Genomic DNA, 14,838 nt, shown 5'->3' on the forward strand with positions numbered 1-14,838 from the left:
GGAGCAAGTACTCCACAGGGATCGTCTATGTTCGCGAGGACGACTCACTCCGCGAAAGATTCCGTTCAATTCAATTCAATTGGGCTTATAACTAGTTATAATAATATAAATATAACATGTACATAAACAGAAGAAATGTGCTATTAAAATATAAATATTTACAGATAACCACTTAATCTGTTCTACTCCACTAATGTGCAATACTGGGGTTTATTCTGTCCCATTAATCTGTAGGTATTTCTTCATTACACGTCACGTACTGTAGAATACTGTACATATTTCCACACTCCTATTTATATCTTTATATTATATTTTTACATTTTCTACTTGCCAACCTTTTATTATTATTTCTATATCTTTAATGCCTTGATTAGCAATGTGAGCAACTGTAACAACAATTTCCCCTCCAGGATCAGTAAAGTTTCTCTGATTCTGAATCTGAATGAATAAAAAAAGCGGTGGTGGAATGTAAATAAGTAATTCCCTCTAGTACTTTACTTAAGTAAAAATTTGAGGTACTTTACCTAAGGACTTTCATTTTATGCAACTTTATACTCCGCAATAATTCAAAACAAATATTCTGCTTTTACATTTGTCTGACAGCTTTAGTTACTTTTCAGATTACACATTTCCACACCCTTCCTGTCCACTGAAAACCATGTATCTCCAAGTTTTGTATGTGATTTTTTTTCCTGATAAAATGGTCAAGTGTTTATTTATACGTCGAGAATATGATCCTACTTCTTCAGCTTAATAAACAATTAAAAAGAAACTTGAAATGTTGACTTTTTAGAGATACGTGTTTCTCCCGGGACAGTGACATTACAAATACATATATGATGATCTTTTATATGATGCAGTCCTGTAGATTCAACTATCCAACAGTGTAGCCTATAAAGCAGGTAATATTAGCACAACCATAAACATCTACAGCAGTAAAATGCAACATACACATTATTGCAGTAATATTAATTAAAAAAAATTAATATAATAGTAAAACACAGAGACCATTTCTCTGCATAATGAGTACTTTTACTTTTCAAGTCTACTGTAAGTACATTTTGCTTATTATAGTGGAGTATTTTCACAGTGTGGTATTAGTACTTCTAAGTAGGCTAAATCATCTAAATACTTACATAAAAAACAACAAGGAACAACAAAACAAACTGTTTCCATAAACTGTAAATAGGAATACAACAGTGCAAGGGCACAGAGTTCAAATCTAAATCCTGATTGGTCCTCAGAAGTATGTTCAACACCATTTGCAAACTATGTCCACTTAAAAACCAGTGAAAACAGCAAAGACAAAAAAGGCACACACAGAAACCCCTCAGTTGAAATAGCCATGTAGGATCACTCATTGAAGAAACTGATGGAAAAAACAGGTTTTCAGGGTTAAACATCTAAACAATAAACAATACCCCGTTCCCCCATCCTTTCTGTTGCGTTTCTTTTATATGTATTTGTTTGATTCTTTAACTTGCTGCGGTAAAATACTACACCTTTGTAGTTATTATTGGCCTACAACATTTTAATGATGAGCTTGTTCTGCCATTGATCTGTATAAATAGGCTGTACATTACAATTACACTCTAAAAAAGGGAAATGTAACTTATTCATCCAAATGGTCTTTAATGTAAATAGCATGGCATAATATTGTCTTGCTGAAATGAAATATGTACAAATGGAAAATACCACTTCAGTCATTTAAGAACATACTATTTTACACAGAGTAGTGTTTTTGGAATCTCCATCTTCCCACTATAACAACATGGATGACCTACTTTTTGAGACTATTTTGTGTTTCAGCATAGTGTGTGACATAATGAAAATGTGTGGTATAATATGACAAAAAGTTATAAATACAAATGTATAATAAGCCTTTAAAATTGTTAACTTACCCTGGTAAGAGTCACTAGAAGTATTAAAAATACCTCTCTGCTTAATTTCTTAGTATTTAAAGACTTTTAAGAGAACACAAATGGACGAAGGCCATGCATCTGTCTAACTGTTATAGAAGGTCCAAAGGTCCCGTTGTTAAGACAGCCCTGATTCTCTGCGGGCCAAAGGCAACAGTTTTATCGCCTCTATCTTTTGGTATTGGAAGTGCGAAACAAAACAAAAACGAAAGGTTGTTTGTGGGATAACGATTTTAGAGATAAGAGATCTGCAAACAGAAACAGAGTGAGAGCGCATTTTGCTGCTCTCTGCCACACACGCACGTACACAGCGGGGCGGGGCTTCGGGAGCTTCCGTGTCCTCGACTTAATTACCTGAAGCTGTACAAATCCCGTCTTAACTAAGAAGAGGGTTCTTATTTTAACAGATAAATTAAGTGTTTAGAGCATTTGGTTTAATGGATAATAGATAGACTACAGTTTACAGATTTTACCAACTCCCATTAATACATTTCTTTTTTAACCAATATTTACTCACCCTTGTTCATCAGGTTATTTTAGTGCCTAAGGGTATGAAATCTGTTTTGTCTTATTGCTCAGGCACATAGACCTTAGCGCATTTGCTAGTGGATTATTATTATTTTTTAAATATTTCTTTTAAGAATATACTAATGAATACTTACTGAAAATCTTTATAATTTACAAATACATTTTTGCACAGTAACCTCCAAATTTGTGAATAAGCCTCAGCAATTTTAAGATTATGATTAAATCTTTTTAAGGGCTCAGTATCACATACCATGGCTGTATAAAACGCGATTTATAAGTTATGATGATGTGAACACATGGGATACTCAGTGTCTTGTTTAATGGTAACTAGTAAAATCAGCAAGGCCCTGAAATCTGAATTATCGCTCACAACGATGACTCCATATCTGAGTGTTAAAACATATCAATACTCAATCAATAGCTCCAACGGGGACACAAGTTTCAGTGCTTTGGACAACATTTTATTTTTTAAAAGAAAACCGCCAATTAAAACAAATGCATTTGCCAGTTTTATTTCACCTTTCTGAGGAAAACATGGCTGTACACGAACAGGTTATTCAGACACAGTTGAACAGATGAGGGAGGCATACAGTTGACATGTTCAGGGTGGTGGTGGGCTGACAGATCTCTCTTGGCTTTGCATCTAATTTGGGAAGAGCTCGGCAGTCTGAGCCCTTTGCCTCACAGTCACACAGCCCTGGGACTGGTGTTGCAGCCGATCATCTACCCTGGAAAACATTCAAATCCTGCACAGGCACATAAAACTCCATTTCTTGCACAGAAATCTTGATTCCTTGGCATTTTGCCAACAAAACAAAAACTGGTGGAAAAATACTGAAATGATCATAAAAAAGGAAAATGCAATTGGAATAGACACGACAAAAATCAACTGTGAAAGATAATTTGCTATTCTCCTAGGAAAGCTTGGATATGTACATTACTGGGCTGTAGTGATTTCTGTAGTGGCATCCCTCACAGCAAATCATTGGGTTGTTGGTGTGGGTGAGGCAATGCTTGCTGGGTTGGCACGTCTACAGCAAGGTTAAATAGTGTATGCTCCCTAACATATAAAGCCTACAGCGATTTAAGTTTCTGGAGTGATGGCTTTATTTCATAAATAAAACGTTTGCTACAATAATTACTCTCAATCATAAAAATGCATCAATGTCATAAGGCAGTGAAAGCAAAAAGTTTGCTTGCTGCACACACGGGGATTCGGCGTGCAGATGGGTCGAGAACCATTTTTAAAATCAGACAGTTTTCAGTATAATCTTGCCGTTTGTTTGATAATGCAACATTGCGTCCTTCTCATGCAAAATGCATTCATTTATTTTGCAGGTGATGGTTGCGACTAGCGGAGAGCTGCAGCATTTGGAGAGTAGGAGCCTTTCTAGTCTTCTGAGACTCCCGGAGTAATATGTAGATGTTGGATTCTGGTAGGTTGAACAGAAAACAGCCCTCAGCGTTACTCCTGGAAGTACAGAGGAAACAGCAGTTAGTACCATCCTGCGTGTTTAATCACATCTGAACCTTCAGTGCCACAGCGCTCCTGCCAAAAGGCTAAAAATGAGCCTGATAAAAGGTTATGGCAGTTTTGGCCCAATAAACACAAACACAGAGGGACTACTGAGTTACAGAAATGCAAATAGTTACACACAGGCTGATCGGGCAGTTTCTGACTCTAACTAAAGCTGCATTCAGACTGCAGGCCACAGTGACCCAAATCAGATGTTTTTGCTCATATGACACTCATATCAGATTGTTTCTTAACAGTGTGAACAGCGAGTGTCACAAGGAATCTGATCTTAAACCCGTTGTATTTTTATTTTTTTTCCCCAATGAGACAGTCTGGACAGTTGGATCAGAGTTCATGCGACTCTCTAGAGCGACTGTGATCACACTTCTGCACTAGCGAAGATGAAGTGGAAAATGAATCCATTATTAAAAATTTGGCGCGCTTTCTCCTCGTCCTTGTTATCATTTGCACACACACTCCCTTTCTTCCACCTGAAATCAACTTAAAAATGAAACTGTAGACGCTAACCTCTGTGGCATCCATGTTTGCTTCCGCACGACAGCGTCCTGTGTGTGACGTATTATTTTTTTGGGCATGTCACTAATGGGCCGTGGCCAGTCTGGAGTCTGACATGGGCCACATTTAAAAAATATTGTGAATAGTCAATCAAAAAAACAAACAAAAAAACCGGATCTGGGCAATGAATCGGATTTAAGCGTTAAGACCGTTCGCATACCAAAAAAATTAATGGCAACTATTTTACTAATCATTTTGAGTGTGACCATAAACACTAAGCCAGGAAAGCTGCTGTCACAACTGAAAAATAAAGAAAACCATCATTCTCGATCTGTAAACATGAGGTTTGAATTTTGATTTCAGTCCATCAACATTAAAACATGCCACTCAACTCTTCTCCAGTACGGCACGCTTTATTCCCAAAAGCTGCATCATCAAAGATGGAAAGGGAGCCATTTTCTTAGTCTACTGGATTATATTTGTTTTTGAGAACCATTTAGTTGATGGATGGATGTGTTAAGTTCAAACGCAGATGGACTTTGAGAATAGTTAGGTAGTTAAGGGATTAGAATATACTGAATAATGAGCCTGAAAGAATACATGAAAAACCTAATATTTAACCTTTTTAACCATTAATGTGTTAACATGAAGGGTTTGAGCTGGAGAAGAGTTGTGTGACGTGAAGCTCACACTGGCCTGCGGCTCGCTGTGTGTGTGGTCTCAAAGTAACCTTTTAATTTTAACACTGTTGACGATGCTGCTCAAAAAGTTTTTGTTATATTGTATTTGCCCTAACACTCTGTGTGTATCTACGCTGGACAGAGAAAAACATCCAAAAGACCAGAGAAAAAAAAACATTTAGTATCATGTTAACAGTGCTGCTCAGAAACACAGCCGATCTGACACACAGATATTAGACAACATACGCGCCCCCATGCGCGCGCACACACACACACACACACACACACACACACACACACACACACAAACACAACTGAGGGCAAGGCTGCAGAAACAAAGCCAAGCATTCCCATCTGGTGAGTCACACAAGTACACACATGCAAGCTTGCTCATCCCAAACCCTGCGCCTTGGGATCGTTTCAGTCAAAAGCCAGAGAAATAACAAGCTTCAGAGCCAAAAAGGTGAATTAAGAATAAACTGGACAATTCCAGTTTCCAGAGACAAAATGCTTGAGGGAAAAGTTGGCGAGGGTTATAACGACATGGTGTGGTGCAATGGAATGAGGGCTTCCCTCACGCAGCTCTGCGCCTTAAATAATGCTCAACACAGACAAGTTGAAACACAAATGGCTGCATTTGTGAAGTTTGTACAAACACTGCCACAAGGACTGCTGACCTATTTCTCCTCCCCCACACAGAAAGGAAGAGTGCATCTGAAAGGAGCAGTGTGTCACAAATTGTTTCTTGTACTTCAGGGATTCTGCCCATGCATGAACTCTTCTCCCTATGAAATTAAGCTGCTGTGCAGTGCTAAACTGTTATTATTATTGTCTTCTTTTATTTATGTATACAGTAAACAGTAATACTCATACCAACACTATTAGATAACTTCATTTATTGACCTTTTATGTGCAGAATATTGTCAATATTAATGATTTATTTGATATCAATCTATTTAAGCGTATTTTAAATTCATGTATACATGCTACATACATTTAAGCAGTGTTTTTCTGCTAATTTAATCCACTCCTTTTAGTCTTTGTATATCTTGTAATATAGGAAGCCCTCCAGTTATGGTATAAGATTTTGCCTGAAAGAACAGAGTTGAAAAGCATGTATCATCAAGATCAGATTTCAGTCGATACGGGTGAGTTTGCAGAGTGCTCTGAGAAGCAGAAGCCGGTTCAGCCAGTATTTTATCGTTCATCACTGCCGGTGCCTTTTGTTTTGTCTACAATGTGCAGCCTCACAATATGTGGAGAATGTTTTACAGGATATTACACGACATGCAGTATGTCGCTATTTCAACATAACTTGTTTTCCACTACATGTTCGTATTTAAGAAACCCTTTTCACATATTTTGGAAACTGTTGAATTGTAATTTAGATTTTTTTTTTTTAAATGACAAACCAGTTGTCTATTCAAAGAAGACAGTTCAGTACACACAGCAGCTCTCTCTAATAAAAAGGGAATGTGTTTCTTTCCAGCAGGGGGGAGTGTTGCAGTCAAATTATAGGAGATTGCATGACACTGCCAGGAGCATTACTGTAAAGGTTTTTAAGCCTTGTCATTACGGGTTGAGACTATAATATCCGGTCTGAATGCACACACGCATCAGCCAACCTTTTCCCTGCAGGGGGAGTGGAGCTGGAATGATAACAGCATGATGCATTAGCTGTAAGTGCTACAGAAGCAGGGCTGTCTGTACCAGTGAGAAGAAGTGCTGATGGGAAAGCAGCATGCCCAAGAATGGAGACCAGCTTGAAAAAAAGCCCAGTCCGACCAAATCAAAACCAGATCGAGCCAGACTAAAACGGACAGAGCTGGGACAAGGACTGGGACCTCATTGTCTTACCTGGGTCAGTCCTCCCCCTCCTCTGGCGTGATCTCTGTCTCTTTATGTACCACTACTTTGGTCACTGACATGTCAGGATGCTGTTCTTTAGCCTCCTTTATGGCCTGAGCCAGGGCCTATATACGGGAGTGCAGTACCAGGAGGGATCACCAGGGGGAGACAGAAAATGGGGAAGGCGGGGAGGGAGCAGGGATGTTGGATTGTGAGTCAATATGCCAACAGGGAAGCCACTTTTAGTCACATTTTTCATACTTCCAGTATTTGTTAAAGTCACATCACGCGTTAATAATGTTTTGTTTAAAATGCCACATGCTCGCAAAGTAAAAGTTAATGTCCTGAGGGGTCACTAGCATTTTACTTTTTTCATGGTCATTGCTCAAATCCACTTATTGACTTTACAGGCAAAGAAAACTAATGAGAACACTGGAAAATAAATGAGAAACAGTGAAGTGACCTCATCGTGGTCAATGTCTGCATCTCCAGTGATGACAATCCTTTTCTCAATTCTCGTCTCTGATACTCCTCCTTTCACCGTCTGACCAGCAGATAAAAGAAGGAGGACTTAAATCAATGTACACACAAAAACATACAGGAACAAACATCCGAAAGTGTTCTTAAAACACAGTTTTATCAAGGTATATTTTTATTTAAACGCACCCTTCTAGTCAGTCTAAATCCTCAAATGGGGCCGCAGAGGACAGTAAGGTTGTACGAAAACAAAATGAAATTCTGGTAAACTGTGCAAACAGTTCTCTAGTCTTACTGATTAATCAATTTGTTGATTTACTTAGCTTTTTTAAAACATTTTTCTAAAGCAAAAATTCACTGGTTACAATTTCTAAATGAAATATTTTCTTAGTCTTGACAGTAAACTGAATGTCTTCTACAATAATAAGTTGCAGCCCCAATTAAATACAAACTGAAGTTGCTCATTTCTGGTTATTAAAGCCAAGACTTTTGTACAAGTGAACTACAAAATAAAAACACACATTAATGTTTTTTTATAACAAAAGCACAACAAGTCTGTGTTTCCATGTCTCTCTATACTACAAATATAGGTACGCTTCCTTTTCCAACTATTTTAAATTCTGCAGTGGAGAATGGCTAAAGCAGACATGTATCGCTGTAGTCAAGTTTAAGGCTTCAAGTGTTATGAGACCAAAAGGTACAATTAGGGAAGCCTCACCTTAGTGATGTGTGTGGTGGTAGTGGTGCTGGTGGTTTCCGAGGTGATGGTCTGAGCACTCAGCAACACGCCGGGGTCCACGTCACCATTAGTGTCAACCTGTTGATAAGCAAAACACTCTTTTAAAATACATGTTATATTTGTATTATAGATATGACGATAAAAGACTTATTGAGCTCCTATTAATTATTATTTAGCGCTAATTGGCGTTAATTGATTTTTTGGACACTTGTGGGCAGAGGAAATCCTCAATAATATGAAAACATGGGCATACTGTCACCATAGAAAGTTGGCGGTCATGTTTGATACCAGTCGCTTATTTACATATATAGCAGACACAGAGCACCGTAAGTGTTCACTTAGTTTTGTTTTTCCCGCCACCTGAAGAATGCAAGTCCAAAATTCACTTTTCATCTCCACCAGTTCTTCAAAAATATGTCTTTTTAGGTGCTAAGAGCTATGTTCACCAGCTAGTGAGGTTTTTATTTTTTGATACACCAACCTGCTGTGGCTAAAAATGGGGTTGATGGTGGAGTTTAAGGGATGCAAAACCAAAACACAAAGCTTATAGTGGCTAAAAAGCTCAGTAGATCTGAGAGGAATTGCGTAATTGATCGATAATTCTCTGTGAAACTACCAGTGAAAACTTTCACACCACAAATACAGTAGTAACTGGATCCAGTTAATATAAAGAATATTGCTAAATACAGCTTTAGGTTTATGTGAAAGAAGTCCCTTGTAGTGACGAACACCCGACAGGTCGCCTCATTGATAAGGAGCTTTATAAAGTCTTTCAGCTCATTGTTTTGGTTTTATGGCACGCAACTGTAATGTTTTCGTTTATCCTCGCAACTCTCATCAGCATTGTTTTTCGGTCCGAAATCAAGAAGTTCCAAAACTCAGAGTACACTACCTGCACAGCACAAAACGGAAGTTTGCAACTAATTTGTGAACAGAGTAGAGAATTTAGCCAGATAAATCCTTCAGGAGGTAGTGGAGAGCTACAAGGAGATCTAATAATAAAAACAACAACATTGCTAACATACTTGCCATATCAACTTAAAAGGTGATAATATGTCAGTGTTGGTATCACAACCTTGTTTCTGCTGCCCGTAAGTGGCCAAAAATATCACTTCATGAAGCTTTTTTAGGGCATTTTTAAGGCAAATTACAGACCCTATTATGTGTGATTCTTTAATCACAATCATTTCCCACATCTTTCCAAATGGTACAAGATGTAAAATGAAGATAATATGTTTTGTTCATACGTACCTCTGCAGACTCATAGGTGATTGTTTTTGTCTCTGTGTGGATCACAGGCATTTCTTTGGTACCCACCTCTGTGGCATCAAGGCTCTAATGGAGAAAAAGGCAAAATGGGCACAAATAAATGCATGCAGAGGGGGTACAGCAGTAACAGAACAGTCTGTGCTCTGCTTCAGATGTCTGAAACAAACTGCTCTAGGTGTCACTGTTAACTGTGGTTCTGTACGGCTTTGTTCATAAAATAGCTCCACACTGTTGTGCATGAAATCTAATTGACACAAATGAATACCACATGCTAAGAAACTAAGCCAAAGACTGTCACTGAAGTGCTTAAATCTCTAAACAAGTCATGCAGTCATGCATTAGAGTCCCTGATCCAGTGAAGGAGAGGATACTGGAGTATGCAAATCACAAGGTTTTTCATCAAGTGTGTGCACCACGTCATATTAAAAAGGGCCCCAACAAACTGTGAAGTTAGCAAGTTGACACGCATCTATGCTTTTGGTTGAGTTTTGCCACTGATTATTAGTGTCAGATTGTGTCGGCAGGAGGGGAGTGTTGAGGTGAGGTTACGGGGCCGAGAGGCTGAGGCACTGGAGCTGATGCAGGGTTACCTCCAATTGAGACGCGGCTGGAGGTGGATGGGTGAGCGGGGCTCCCTGGGTAAGAAGTTCAGTCAGAGTCACTTTGTGTAGGCTGGACCTCTGGTCTTGTTCCTCTATTTCTCCTTTTTTCAAAACTTTTAAGACCATTTCTTCTTCCTTTACTTCTTCTGATGCCATAACATTTTCTCTCACTGCTGACACCTTTCTGTCAACACAGCCTTCTGCCAGGTTCAAATTCAGTTCTTCCTCATTATACATGTCCTTCGCCTGTTCTTTCTTCTCTCCACCTCTCTCTTCCTCCTCTGTTCTCTCCATTTCATCTTCTAAGCTGACCATCTGTACACAGCAGTATTTCTCTTTTTCAAAGGGCAAAGGTTTCGACATGTCTGGAAAGGTCTTCTGTGATTCACCCTCTGCTGGTGAACCTTCATCTCTGTCTTCATCCACCTCCTCAATACCAACTCCTAACTCTGCGGGGAACTCTTGTTCCTTGAAATACTACACTTCACTGGAGAACTGGACTCTCTTTCCATCTACTTCTGTGTGCTTACTCTCCCCTACATTTTTAAAACCTGTTAATTCCTCTCCCACAGCCTCCAAAGCAGCTGCTTCCCTTTCGTTGTGTTCCTCCTCTGCTGAGGGCAGTTTCTCTTCCTTTTCACACTCTCCAATGTCAGCAGGATCAACAGTGAATCTAAAACCATAATAATTTTTGTCTTTTGACGTCAATGCCTCCCCCTCCACACCCGTGTCCTCTCCGTCCTCATCTATTACTTCCTCACTTTCCTTTTCAGTTGCTAAGGTCGGCACTGCCGACTCTGGTAAAGCACTAATGCCAGACAGGCTCTCATCTAACCCTACATTGGCTGCTGGTGGCTGTTTTTCTGCTACCAGCACCATGGAAGCACATTGATGAAGTTGTTCTGAAGATGGTGCAATACCTGGAACACCACATTTTTCACGACTAACAGAGTCAGCTGGAGGATCTCCTAAACTATTATCCTCTTGTAACACAACTGCATAAACTAGCTCAGCTGACTTTGTTTTGAATGTGAGCTCTGCTGGCTTGGCCCTCGCAGCCTCTGTGGTTTGGATATTCACCGTTAGCCCTGTCGACTCGGCTGGCGCGGCATCCGTCTCCATGGTAACCGCCGCTTTCTCCTCTGGTTCAGCTGATCGCTGTGAATCACAATTGTATCATTAGATGATGTTTTTGCTTCACCATGACAAAAAAAAAAAAGAATCCACTCAATACAAGGCAGCTTCACATCAGATCTGATTGAGAAAAATGTTTGTGTGGGTTTTATATTTTCAGACTTCCACTGCGTACACGTTACATATAATAATAGGCACACACACATACTTAAATACTTAAAGGAATCAAGGTTTCAGCTACACCAAATCCACTGCAGTGTTGTATTTTGAAATCTGTGAGGACCAGAAAGAAGTGGTCACCTTTTGAGTGGAGGAAACCCATCCCAGCGTAGACTGATGGGACAGAAGGATGGACGCACACAAGTTCAGAGAGAAAGGAAAAGAGTGGACAGTCAGACAGTCACAGTGAGCACCAGACAAAGAGAAAGGGGAAAGATGGTGGAAAAATGAAAGGTCTGATGGTAAGGATTGTATGGAATACCATTATGTAGCTCATTAAATCAGCTAAACCTAAAGCCAAGTAGGAAAAATCCTAAAACCTCAGACGAAAATCTGGTTTTAGAATCACTGAATCCACCAGCAGCAAATTTCCTCCTAATCTGCTTTTGAAAAACTGTTCCTTAAGAACAGTGAAACAGCTTTTCAGGTAGACCCATACAATTGTTTTCCTGACTTGTTACAGAGGCAGAGGGGGATTTTGGAGGATGAGGTGGTAAAGCTGCAGCGGTGGCACTGAGCCAAGGCTATGAAGTCACTGCTTTCAGGGAACTGATAACAGAGCTGAAAGAAAGGAATGGTGCAGCTGAGCAAAACGGTAGAAAACAAACAAGAGCCAGCCAGAGCCCCCATTTCTTCCCTTATCAGCTGTGGGGATTCAGCTGCTAAGGCAAGGCCAGTTGTTATAGCTGTCAATGAACTCAAAAACAAACCCAAAACAGTTGCATCTTAAAAGAAGCAGCGGGCTTGACTGCAACAAAATCCGGTAGATGTGTGTGAGAGTAAACGCGGGTGGTTAGGGGACTGTTAGCCATGCACAGAGCTTGATTACACCGTTAGACTGGTTTGGCTGCTGCTGGAGGGAAGGCAATGAGGGTGGTGGTGGAGATATGGAAGGAGGCAGCCAACACTGAGTTGTTCGTTTTAGTTTTCATACAGTACCACTGCTAAGGATGTAGTTGAAGATTCAGAAACTGTAATCTGAGTCAGGCTTGACTTTTGGACCTCTCCGAAGGTGAAGATTTCTGCTTTTGTCTGCAGAGCATTAGAAGTCATCTCTTTTACTTCCTTTGTCGACTCACTGATCATCTCTAAAGCCTCTGTCTTCACCTCGTCTGAAATCCACGATGCCATGGCCTTTTTAGGCGAATCAATACCTTTAATCTGAGTCACGTCACCAGTTTTTAGCTCCATCTTTGGACTCGGCGTCTTGACTAATGTGGTTTTGGCTTCTATAACAGCAGAAGTGTCTTCTTTGATAGTTTCTTTCTCTGCAGAGGCAGACAGCTTTTCCTTCTCCTTAGCTTCGGCCTCTCCAGGGACTACAGGCTCTTCTTTTTCACCCACAGTGCTCATCTCTTTGTCCTCTGTGTCCTCTTTAGTCTCCGCCTCCTTCAAGATAATGAGCGTCCCTTTCTTGTCACTGATGGCCTGGGACACTTCCTGCCTGACAGCTCCGGGGCTGACCTTCACCACTGACTTCTCTGAGACATCCTCCTGGGAATCGGGGGTTTTCTCCTCCACCTCCCTGAGGGTCCCGTCCATGAAGACGTCGTCGTCCATAGTGGTTGACAGACTAATTCCGTGAGGCCCAGAGGAGGAGGCCAAATCTGTTACGATACTATCCACCACGTATTTCACCAGATATCCTGTCGCCTGGGGAGACACTTGGCTTATTGGAAATGGATTGTGCAAGTTAATAGACAGAGGGCATCACACAGCCAAGACGGTGAGAATAGGTTCATAAGACTATTTATCTAGAAATGACACATACGCAGATTGAGCTCCATCCATAAGTACTTGGACAAAGGACGCAATGCCTGGACGTTGTTTTAACAGTTTCTCTGCACAAAAAGTAATGCTGGCATCTCTTATCAGCACTTGACTTCTGTGGTGCAGCTCCTTTTACGGATTGTCCTATTGTATTTTCTGTAATGTCACATTTTTGTACCTTTTTTACCCGTGTATGCACCTCCGGCCACATAAATTGACTTAAGGATCATAAAGTTAAATTTGATTTGATTGATATCAATGATGCTAGAATTGGGGCTCAGCGATATATTAAATATATTCAATTTATTCAAATATTAGTTAATGTACCATATAACAGATGACCATATCGTCATATTCATGTTTTTCAGTGTTTCTGCTGGTTACTGCTGAGGGGTAGTTACATTAATTTAGTCAGCCATAGAGTAAGGCTAGTTTTTACCATCTGGACCAACTCTGATGTGAAGAGTAGAAGATGGCGTAATAACGTTACATAAACAGGGACTTTTTACTCATTTTCTGGCAGCAAACACAACATACAGCCTTTTACTAACTATTATACTGCAACCTGAGCTTATATACACACTTAGTGGCTGACTAAAGTAACTTAACTATCTCAGAGGTGGAAGTATTTAGATCCATTACATAAGCTAAAGTACTAATACCATCCTCACTTTTAAAATACTCCACAACAAGTAAACCTTATGGTAAAAGTATGAAAGAATTACAGCAACATTTACTGAAAGTAGTCATTATGCTGTAAACTGGTCCCTGTCCAGCCCTAGCTAGAATTACATTACAAAATGTTTTTTTATTTCAAAAACTGGACCATTAAGGACATTTCAAGCCTCAATTCAAAATTTCAGAGATAACAAAACAAGCAGATAAGAGAAATAAATTGGAGGAACTGTACATGAAGTAGTTAGAGCTAGAATACTAAAAACTGTGCCAGTGTCCAGATAGGTCTGGAGCTGTGGGCAGGACACAAGACAAAACACAACACCACATTTACAAAATGCAAGGGTTGTTACATGTGAAAAACTGTTTACCTCGGTGGCTTTAGGCTGCGCCGCCTCTTTCGTCTCTTGTCCCACAGGCTCCTCGTCGTCGGTCTAAAGAAGAAAAATAAAAATGTCAGACAAGGAAGGACATGTCTACTGTGACTACATGTTCAAATGGACGGGATCCAGATCCCAAAACTCTTCCAGAGAAATCAGCCTCTTTTCATTTCAGACACATTTTATGATACTTTAATTACTACATCAAAACCACTCATAACTCAAGCATGTAATGTTACTGAGCACAATAAACATACTACTGATTAACGACTGCACCATCCATTACTGAGACTAATTAATGTGGTAATCCGCTGCTGATGAGATATAGTGAAGACATAAGGTGGCAAAGAGAGACATGTTTTTTGCGCACTAACTCCGAATGACTTTGTAGATTAATTTACTTCATCAAGGTGTCCATATTCTCCTTCATGACGCACTAGAGCCATTTGCAATATAAAATATATTGCACCACACTCAATAGGACTCCTACCGCCTCATGAATATTGAATTTACCGCGTTATACCTCATTATGCAAAATCTTGAGATTTCTTTGTTTATGCAAATAT

The 14,838-nt window shown here is 39.8% G+C and overlaps 1 protein-coding gene across 1 annotated transcript in view; it reads right to left on the reverse strand.

Annotated features, from left to right (window-relative positions):
• Positions 1-2,886: 2,886 nt before the first annotated feature.
• Positions 2,887-14,838, reverse strand: part of epb41l3b (erythrocyte membrane protein band 4.1-like 3b) — a 46,703-nt gene continuing 34,751 nt past the window's right edge. The window contains exons 18-26 of the mRNA XM_046051008.1: positions 14,264-14,326; positions 12,387-13,100; positions 11,529-11,561; positions 11,175-11,252; positions 9,475-9,558; positions 8,203-8,301; positions 7,471-7,551; positions 7,017-7,132; positions 2,887-3,918 (exon numbers count right to left, since the gene is read on the reverse strand). Coding sequence (XP_045906964.1) covers positions 7,022-7,132; positions 7,471-7,551; positions 8,203-8,301; positions 9,475-9,558; positions 11,175-11,252; positions 11,529-11,561; positions 12,387-13,100; positions 14,264-14,326 — 1,263 coding nt within the window. The 3' untranslated portion in view covers positions 2,887-3,918; positions 7,017-7,021. The remainder of the gene's footprint in view (positions 3,919-7,016; positions 7,133-7,470; positions 7,552-8,202; positions 8,302-9,474; positions 9,559-11,174; positions 11,253-11,528; positions 11,562-12,386; positions 13,101-14,263; positions 14,327-14,838) is intronic.

The sequence above is a fragment of the Micropterus dolomieu genome, linkage group LG06 (genome assembly GCF_021292245.1).
Source record: "Micropterus dolomieu isolate WLL.071019.BEF.003 ecotype Adirondacks linkage group LG06, ASM2129224v1, whole genome shotgun sequence".
In the NCBI taxonomy this organism is placed as follows: domain Eukaryota; kingdom Metazoa; phylum Chordata; class Actinopteri; order Centrarchiformes; family Centrarchidae; genus Micropterus; species Micropterus dolomieu.